The sequence below is a fragment of the Brachionichthys hirsutus genome, chromosome 6 (genome assembly GCF_040956055.1).
Source record: "Brachionichthys hirsutus isolate HB-005 chromosome 6, CSIRO-AGI_Bhir_v1, whole genome shotgun sequence".
NCBI lineage: Eukaryota > Metazoa > Chordata > Actinopteri > Lophiiformes > Brachionichthyidae > Brachionichthys > Brachionichthys hirsutus.
Genome location: NC_090902.1, coordinates 2,718,933 through 2,729,619, shown reverse-complemented (window position 1 = coordinate 2,729,619; position 10,687 = coordinate 2,718,933). Strand labels below are relative to the sequence as shown.

Below are 10,687 nucleotides of genomic sequence, written 5' to 3'. Positions count from 1 at the left end.
AGAAGTGGGGGGTGCCTGTTTGCGCTTTTGCGCGCGCCTGTGTAATTAAAAATGTGCACTGGAGAACTCAGCGACCCGAATGGGTTAAAACATCTTGTTTTATTGTCATTTTTAATTGGTTCATTTTCACGCCCTCTCTTCGCGTGTTCGCTCGGGTGGAATCTTTATAGAATGGCCTTCCGGGCCCTCGTAGTTGTAGAATTAGACCTATAGTGTCTTAAAATAAAGGTTTTAATGCTGACGTGTCACTAGCTGTTTAAATGACATTAACTTTACTCGTCTATAATTCCACATAAATATTCAGTAAACATTTATTATTCCACATATTCCACGTTTGAATCAAGCTATTCTCCATTCACCAGATATTCCGGTCGAGGCTTAGGAGGAGGGCTGATTCGCACGTTTTGCTTCAGTGTCTCCTTTTGCCAGGAAATTCCCATGTGGAAGTGCATGTGCATTAATTACTGCTTTAATGGGAGTATGACTAAAAATGTAAAATGAGGATTATACGCGGGGCCTCCGTCCGGTCTGCCCGCCGAATGGAAAATCAGCCTGTATCAAACGAAACGGATCTATAAAGGACATTTGCATCCGAGCCAGCTGTTCACTTCATATGCACATAAATCCGCAACAAGATAGGGCTCTGTCTGGCCCTGGAGAAGCCTAATGCAGCCGTTAAAATACTTTTCTGTTTTACGCACACACTTCTGAATATCCAATATATATATTAAATTGGTCTGTGTTTTATCATTACTGCGCACATTAAGGTAATTAGGATCTGACACTGACAGGCCTTCAGGATCTGCGCGCCTTAGAATAGACGCATAATTTAAACAAAGTGGCAGTCTACGCAGGGGTTTGGTCACGAACCCGCGCATTTAGCGCGCGCGGTGCGTTTTGACAATAATCAGCTGATTTATTTATTTGCAGTCTGACATTCAGGTGAGGGTTAAGGTGCAGCGATATGTTTTTTTTTTTTTTTTGCACGCCTGCGTCTCAAACGGTGCAATATTACAAACAACTTTTTTTTCTGGGTTTTATGCTTTTAAAAAAAGTGCGCGTGAGCTTTCTGAAGATGGCATGCTGAATTTTTGTTTGCCTGCTGTTGAAAGTTGAGAGCCTCCAAGTTTGCCCTCTGCTACACACGCACACACACACACACACAGGCGCATGCATACACAAACACACCCCTTTAAAAGCACACGCGCGCGCGCACACACACAAACAGGGTTTACTCTCTGAGTTCAGAAGGAGGAAAAATGCACCACCAGAAGAGGACGACCCAAGAGGAGACTCGGATGAAAGCGCGCTCTTCGCTATTTCTCATCATCCTGTAAACACGCGGCTATTTACGCGCGTGAATGAAACAGACCTAAACGCAGCAGCGCGTCTGGTTTATTCCTTTCCTTTATTTTTGGAAGCTCGTCCGAGCACGTTTCCGGACAGAAGCTCCAGCCTCACTGCACCTTGAAGTTGCCCGAGACTTCGCTAGAAGCGCAGCTCCCGCTGTCTGCGCGTGTTTTGGGCAGTGGAATTTATCCCCACGCTGTAAAATAGCGCGCCAGCGGCTGGAAGACTCCACACTGGTGAGTGTTTTTAAAAAGCGAGCTGCGCGCTGATGCACGTGGAGGAATTTACTCCGTTTGGTGTTGCTCGGATGTTCGGTCCGTTTCCGATGCGTTTCACGAACACGCACGAAGTAATACGAGGCCAGAGCTTCTCCTCACAGGTCGGCGGTGATAATGATGAACCATCGTGGATATATAATAGAAACGTGATCGTGAGACTTAAATATCATTTAGAATTTGGAGAAAATGGCACATTTGCGCACTTCGTGCCATCTCGTCCTGCACATTTTCAAGTTTGTGTCGTAAAATAATGTGACTACAAGTTAACTGAAACTCACCAAAGTTAAAACAACCCGGTCCATGCATTAAAAGAGTTCACGCTGTCATAAATGACTGAATTAACCCGCATTAAAAGAACAAAGCGAGTTCAGTTTGTTTTTGTTTTTTTACTTCACTGCGTCCTTCTGGACAGAAATAAAAAGTTTGGGGGGAAACGAAGGCGACGTTCACGGTGTCGCGCCGCTTTGCGTTAACTGCGGGTCCATATGCTGGAGGTTAGTCGTTCATCTCCCGGTAAGAGGCTGCCGTCTCCCGCTCCGCCTGCGTGAGGCGATGCCAGCTTTCCGTGCGTGCTGGGCGCGATGCCATGTGAGACACTGGCTCATTTAATGAGAGCTGCGCGCATTGAAAAGAAGCACGAGGATGAATCGACGCTGAAGCGGTTCTATCTGGACGCACAGCGCGGTTTGTGTTAGGAAAAGTAGAGATTAGTTATTTATTTATATACATAAGGAGGCTTAATTACCGCTGAACCACAATCACCACAAATTATTATCATGCTATTTATTTATATATTTAATTATCGTCTGTTGTATTTAAGATTATCAGTGTTAATATAGTTTTATTGTGCGAGACAATTTTGCTTTAAAACTATTATCGATTATATTATTAATGCATCATATACTGTCGATTTTATTTGCTGAAACAAATAATAACTTATTGCGTTTATTTGCGCATTTGATTTTTACTACATTTTTATTTCTAATATCGAGGCTTAATTCTTGATTTCGTTCCCTGTAACTTTTAAGGGAATGGGCTTCGTGTTTTTAATTCAAAGTCTTCAAGAAAAAAAAAAGAGAGAGAGAGAGAGAGATAACAAAAAAAAAATCCCGTTCATGTGTTTGCAATATGAAATAAAATAGGGTTAAAAACATGAAATCAAAAAACACACAGGTGCTCTCAGAGGCCGCAGAGCGGACAGGCTGACATCCTGGAGGGAGCCCGAATTAAATCTCACTGATTAGATAACACCGAGCCGCGCGCAATAACCTTCCACCTTACAGCGCGACCCCCCCCCCCCCCCCCCCCCACTATTTCATATTGAGGAGAGATGAGAAGAAAGGCTGCGCGGGCACATACCTTAAAACTTAACCTCCGATATCTTCATCTTTTTGTATTCAAAGAGAAAAAAAAACTCGCAGATGATGTAGAGCAGGTGAAGGGAAAGAAACGGGGGTGGGGGGGGGGTTAACAGCATGACCGCATGCAAATTCCCTCCGACTTGAATTATCATAAGCAAACAGTGTGAGCCTGGACTAATAAAACCTCCATCTGTGTAACTTCATATCGAGGTCGGCTGCGATAATGAATTTTGTAATATCCCACCGACAGACATCTCAATCAGCCTCTAATCCCGTGATTTTACTGCGGAATCACTCCACTCCACTGCTGCAGCTTGCAAAACACGGCGGGTCTTATCCATTCAGACTGTACATAAATTAGACTGGGGGGGGGGGGGGGGGGGTATCCAACAATAGGTTATGTGTAATGAAATAGAGTTTAAGATTCCAATTTGTCTTAAATTGGCGTAAAGAACGCGTCTATTCTTCTCCTCCGAATTAAAATATCTTGATTCTTTTTTTTAAAAGAAGTATTTGTTGAATAAGTAGCTCAGTGTCGCTATCGTTAAATAAATAAACCGGAAACGCTCTCTCTCTTTTTTTTTTTTTTTACATAAAAGTAGATTGTATAAATTCAAGAGCATTCAAGCTTCAATTGTTAAATATCTTCCTCAACACCGCCAGTATTTGTTTTTCTTTTTTGTCTTATATAAACCCATTCGTGCTTTCAACACGCGCAAAGTAATATTTGTTGCACGTTAAAAGTGATTTTTTTAACTCATGATGTCTCTTTTTTATCTTTATTTTACAGAAGCCGTGCCCTCAGATTGCCGTAATGGACTCCCACTGTCGCAAACAGGCCCCCACCTGCGCGCAAATAGGTGAGGATCTGATCCAAAGGAGTGAATTTGAAGCGGATCTCAGGTTACAGAAATATTTTAGGAGCAGGACTAATTAACACTTTAATTATATACGTTAAAAATCTAATTATTTATATTTTAAATTACATCAGAAGGACATTCCATTCCAATCTGTGTATTTATTTAACTCTTAGTTACATCTGGGGTATTCTAAATAATTCAACACTAATTATTAATTTACCATTCTCAAAACTGACCCAAATTACTCATTTATTTTTGTTTAAATACGTTCTAATTAATTAGGCAATTAATTTTATCTCTCGTTTCTTCCAACAATCACATATTTAATCCGCGGGGGGGGGGAGGGGGGGTTATAACATTTCTCATTGACTGCTCATAAAATAATGTCCAGCTTATTTTTCTGCAGTGGTCGTAAGACAAACGTTTTAGCTGTAGGAACATGAAAGAATATTGATGAGTCCGTCGAGTTGCTGGAGAATCCCGGTAGTTTCCTGTCTTAGACTGACACCTGCTGGTCGAATGCGGATCTGCAGATGCAGGACGAGCAGTAATACTCCACGGAGCATCCTTGGAGCGTTTGACTGGGTCTGCAGCAAGGCGATGTGTTGCGAGGTGGGGTGTGTGTGTGTGTGTGTGGGGGGGGGGGTCGCACCACATCACACCTTAAAATTCACAATATATTAACCACTGATCCAACGCCGCCATTGTAGCAACATGAAGATACATTTGTTTGTGACATGACGACTTTAATTCCGTGCGTATTTATCTGGCAATAAACTGTGAATAACACCCCAACAAAAGAGCAAAACAAAAATTACAAATCTCTTAGACGTCAAAAGTCTTTGATTTATTAATTATTCTTCCATGTGGACGCGGGAAATTATTGCTTTAACGAATAACCGATAAATCTCGTTCGGGTTCGTTTAGCCGACGTTAATGGGGTTGTGTGACAGCGGGCAGGCTGCTCATCGCTGCGCGGTGTGAACGGCCATTGATCAAGAATAATAAGATAATAATAATAAGACACGCCAGCGTCTACTGTTTTGCTGTAATGCAGGCAGCGCCTGTTGGATTGACTCCGGGGAAAACTAAATGTGTAATGAAAGCCCGTCCGTGAGGAGGAATAAACTAATGGAGTAATGCGACGTCTCCTTAATCCTGTAAAAAAAAGCCTTGTCGTCTCCCTTTCTATTGACTGAAATGCTAATTAATGGCCCTCTATGGCCGAGGCCTATTGCGCGCAGTAATCCGCAGAAGAGAGATAAAGCGAGGTAGAAATTAAGAGGAAACCGATAATCCACTTCAAATTTAATATTATGATACGGAAGGAAAGGGAAAAGGAGCAGCTCGGTGTTTGCTGCTTGGAATAAAATAAACACAGAAATCTTTAATTATTACTTTATTGTTTATCAAAATAGGCGGATAGAAAAATGGGTTTCCTCCTCTAATCTGCCTTTAAAGATTTTGAACTGTGATTATATGGGTGTTTATATAACCTTATAATAATGTAGTAGTGCCAAATAAAGCCGTCAGCATTAAATTATTTAAGAATGACGTCATATTAATGGCGCCGGGCTCATCCAAAAAAGGTTTTATATGAGAGACGATTGGCTCCCTAATTTTGATAAAGTGCCTTCCCTCCCACTGTGTGTGTGTGTGTGCGTGTGTGTGTGTCCGTGTTCTGATGGTATTTATTTATGGGGGGGGGGGGGGGGGGGGGGGTGCTTTCATGGGATTATCCCAGTAACTTCTTAAACTCGCCCAATCCAAACATTGTCTGAATGGGCGTCCACCTGGCCACGTGGACACTGGCGGCTCCACGGTGCTGAAATCAGGAGGGGGAACCAATCATGGTACGAAAGGGGGGGGGGAGAAGAAACGGGGGTCGCTCCCATTCAACCCTAACCCATCAGGTCCACACCTGTTACCCATTTGACCCCCCCCCCCCCATCTCCCAATTAAAAAAAACTACATCGCATTTATTTGATTAAACCTGTTTACTTTGCTTTTACGCGCGATCTTCGGGGAATAAGAGGTAAAAAAAAATAATAATAAATAAAAAAAGATGCTGGCACAAACTCATTCAAAGTCCTCCTTCTTAGTCTAATGAGAGTCTTATCAGATTAAAAAAACACCAGAAACGCATGGCTGAGAACGATGGAGGCGTCCGAGCGCAAAGTGGGGAGTGACATCCAGTTAAGCACCCGGATAAAGTAATCCGCCGTCAACAAACTGAGTCTGGTGTTTAGCTGTGGCTCGGCTGGGCTTGATTTGATGGATATTCGAACCTTAACTCTGCGGAGATCAAGAGGATCGCCCCGTTTGATGACTCGTATGAGCGGCGGCGCCGTTCCTGCGCAGTGGAGAGTAAACCATTAGGTCAGTCTTTGGACCGTAATATCGGAGAAGCATTATAAACATCTCTGGATAAGACCTCATGAGTGGGAGACGCCGACATTCGATTTGTTCGGGGTTGTTTGGGTGTTTTTGACACGTTTTTTTGACTTTTGGATAAACGATATTAAAATTCCATGCAGCGCGCGTGTAACTGCAACAGCTGCACGTGGGCTCCTTTTAACAAACTGTACACGTATGTTACTGTCAGTGCGCAAAGACAGCTTTGGAACGGGCTGACGCGTCCCTCCTTTCCTTTCTTTTATAATCTCTGTCCTTTCTCGTGATCGTTGCGCTCTGACGGGTCGTTGTGTTTGCAGTGAGCATATATATTTAATATGTCTCTCTGCGCAATCCGCCGGTTGGCTCGTTTTATCCACAGCGAGTCCCTGAGTAAACTGCGTCGGCAGCGCCTGGCGCGCCTGCAGCTCAACTTGGGTATCGGCATCGTTTTACTGCGCCACTGGACCCATCTCATAAAATGAGACCAAACTGTGTTATTTTCATTTTGATTTGGTCTTGGGCTGCTGCGCAACGAGAACTCCGGAGCGCGTCCCCTTCTCCCTTTACATGCTTTTATTTGGAAGAGGGGAAAAATAAGCACATTGACACGCACGCGCGCACCGGTTGGTTGAGCCCGCACCGTCATATTCACATGACGTGCCTGTCAGAGGGAATATGGGCGGGCGCAACACGGTGACGCGGAGGTCTGGAGAGAGGCGCGCTCGGATAGGCAGCGGCAACAGCTGAGATGAGCAGAGCGCGGCGGAGCGTGCGTATTGCCTCTGGATCTAATATCCCCTACCTGTCCTTGTCACTCTGATCGTGAGCCGAGGTAGCTGCTGTTCGCCGCCGGTGCCAGCATGGCAGCGCGCAGACATCTATTCTGAGGGGGCTTCAGCTCTACCGCCGGAGGAACCGATCTCCCGCGCGTCTTCTTTTTTTGTTTCTTGGAGACGTGAACACATTCCACCTACGGACGTTCCGCTTATCCTCGTTCCACTAAAGGGGACTTAATCTGCTTTTGACAAAGTCAGGTTTGCAATATTGCACCGATGAACTCTATGAGGGATCCATTAAATTTAGACAATCACCACGTCACACTCGCAGGGAATAAACTCGCCTCCACGCACCACGCGGCTCTGGCGATGGCCTCCAGTTTGCAGCCGCTGCAGCGGTCTGCGGACTCTAAACACCGGTTAGAGGTGCACACCGTGTCGGACGCGTCCAGCCCGGAGTCTGTCGGTAAGCACCTCCCGGGGACGCAGGCGCAATCGGCAGGACGCGCCAGATGTCATATTGAAAAGAAACAAACGGTTCTTCAAGCTGATCAAAGTACGGTTTTAGGTGCTTGTATGCGTCATTACATTTACATTTGAAATCATCTTGTGTGCTGTGTAAATATAAGACTAGTTAAAATATGTCACGTTTATAGCAATTATTTACGCACTCGGCGTCAAGACCAAATACAATAAAATGAACAATGTAAAATAAAAATAAAAAAATATAGCAAAAAGAAAGTGATTTACTATCATTTCTGTTTTTCAATGGGGTGAAGCTGAACCACTAACAGTGAACCCAAACCCGCCTACGTCTCCCTGACTGGATCAACTTCTTTCCTCTTGACAGAAAAAGAAAAGAACCAAAATAAAAACGACGACTCTTCAGATGATCCCTCCAAGAAGAAGCGGCAGCGCCGGCAGAGGACTCATTTCACCAGCCAGCAGCTGCAGGAGCTGGAGGCCACCTTCCAGCGGAATCGCTACCCGGACATGAGCACAAGGGAGGAGATCGCCGTGTGGACCAACCTCACGGAGGCCCGGGTCAGGGTGAGTACCCCCCCCCCCGGGTGCAAGTAAAAGCAATCTTTGTGTATAAGTATGGGTGTAATTCGTGTCAATTATTCGCTTAACCCAAAAATACTATATACTTTATTTTTACGCACGGACGTCAAACTTTACGCATGGCTGAATTTCCATTGGAATTATTAGAGTATAGTTTTTAACTGCAAAATAAATAAGAGTCGTGTTTAAATACATTAATCTGTGTTTGCCCATTACGCGTAATCAATTAAAACGCGCGTAAAACAATTACTTTTATCACGAGCTAATTTGCGGTTCTTGAGACGTTTGAATCCGCGCAGCAAATTATCAATTAAATAATTCAAATCCGAACTGTTTGGCGATTAAGGCGTAATTACGCGTGAACGTGTGGTTGAGGCTATTGATAGGTGTCAGTGGCAGATACCACTCGTGTTCTTCTGGCCGTGCGAAAGAGGTGCAAAGCTCGTATTTTGCGATTGTCACCCTGGTGTTGTGTGATTAGGGTCAGTGTGTTTGTGGAGAGGAATACGCATCCGCGTGCACGCTGAGGTGGTGCACTGACAGCCCGGATGTGTATTCTGTTCGGATAACGAAAAAAGAAAAGAAAAGAAAATAGAACGAGTTTAATTCTACAGATGTTGGACTTTTACGCAAATTAATAATTAGCCTAAGAATGAACGCGTTAGATTATAGGAGGTTATAAAAGATGAATTGGCACTCGGAATAATTTGTCATTTCTTCTGCTCCAAGGTTTGGTTTAAGAACCGACGAGCCAAGTGGAGGAAACGGGAAAGAAACCAACAAGCCGAGCTTTGCAAAAACGGCTTCGGCCCGCAGTTCAACGGACTCATGCAGCCCTACGAGGACATGTACCCGAGCTACACGTACAACAACTGGGCCGCCAAGGGCCTCACGCCGGCCTCTCTATCCACCAAGAGCTTCCCCTTCTTCAACTCCATGAACGTCAACCCCCTATCCTCGCAGACAATGTTCTCACCGGCGCCCAACTCCATCACCTCCATGGCATCCGGCATGGTGCCATCGGCGGTCACCGGCGTGCCGGGCTCCAGCCTCAACAGCCTCAATAACTTGAACAACCTCGGCAACCCGGCTCTCAACTCGGGGGTGCCCACGTCGGGCTGCCCCTACGCGCCCCCGACCCCCCCTTACGTGTACAGGGACACTTGTAACTCCAGCCTGGCCAGCCTGAGACTGAAAGCCAAGCAGCACTCGAGTTTTGGATACGCCACCGTGCAGAATCCAGTCGCCAATCTGAGCGCTTGCCAGTACGCAGTGGACAGACCCGTCTAATGCCCGCACTGCAGGAAGATAAGAAGAGGCGCACTTAAAGTGTTTGCTCTTCTGAGAGCTTCTTCCTCATGTTTCAGATGTTTCGGTCATTTTTCTGGAGTTGGTTTATTCTGACTTTTCCCCTCGTGATAGTTTCTCTTGGTAGCAAACAGGTGAGACGATTCCATCGCAATCAGATGACTTTTTTTTAATATTATTATTATTTTGGGGGGGCGTGGGGTTGGGTGGGGGGAATTGTGAGGATGTTTACAGGATCAACTGGCCTGCTACGATGGGGGTTTTTTATTTTTTTTTTGCAGTGTGCGTTATCACCAACAGCCGGCCACAGGAACAAGAGACTACTACAACTACTTTTTTCATTTTTTTCCACACAAAAAAGGGCACCAGAAGACTGAACCACTGAAGCAAGCTCGAACTGAAACGGGGGGTTTTAGTTTCATTCCCCTTCGATGAGTCCATGCCCGCTTCTGTCTGCGCCACTTTTTTTTTTTTAAAGGCCTGTTTGTTTTTTTCCCAGCTCATCGTAAGGGTGTATTTTTCTTGTGGACGCAGTAACTATTGACTGAAAAGGTTGTACATATTTGAATTACCATCTCCTGTAACGCGCTATAACCCTCCAGTCCTCTCCAGGTTCAATTTACCAACGCATGAAAACAAAGAATCCTTAAAAGGAAAAATAAAAAAGTGCTTTGCTTGCAAACAAAAGGGAATGTACATACTAAACGCACCAGTTGTGTGTTTCTAACATATTATAAATTTATTATTGATGTCTGTGTGAATATCGATTTAGAATAGCAATCCTGGATTTTAAAAAAAAGAAAAGAAAAAAGCATCAAAATGTTCCTGCGACAACTGATTTTTTTTTTTTTTTTTTTTTGCTCTGTGTATACTATTTGGTACGGAATTAAGTTTTTTTTTTCCCCCAACATCCCAAAAAACTATTGTGTTTTATTTAATGGAAGTAAATATATTGTTCAAAAGCATTCTGGTGGGAGACTTTTTATTGAACCTTTACGCAGCAGTCTGTTAGCGGAGTGCAAAGCAATGACAGTCAGTCTATAGCCTTTCGATTATGTGAGGCGCTTGTGCGGCTAATCTATAGAGGAAGACAATGGGCCGCTCCAATACACATAGCGACGAGATGCCCCGTCAGATTAACCGCTGAATACATGTCTGCCTGCTCAACCGAGGCGCTGCGCGGCTGCGCGGCTGCGGTCAGTCGTGCTTGAAATAACACTGGAATCAACAAACAGGAGGCGGGACCGCGCAACGGTGACAGCAGTCCAGCAGGGTTGGTTTCTCCTGTGCGT

The 10,687-nt window shown here is 44.6% G+C and overlaps 1 protein-coding gene across 1 annotated transcript; it reads left to right on the top strand.

The window, feature by feature from the left end:
- Positions 1-7,298: 7,298 nt before the first annotated feature.
- pitx2 (paired-like homeodomain 2) lies at positions 7,299-9,377 on the top strand. The gene is made up of 3 exons (XM_068740234.1): positions 7,299-7,488; positions 7,873-8,072; positions 8,817-9,377. Exons 1-3 carry the CDS (start codon positions 7,299-7,301, stop codon positions 9,375-9,377), a joined length of 951 nt encoding a protein of 316 aa, XP_068596335.1.
- Positions 9,378-10,687: the final 1,310 nt, after the last annotated feature.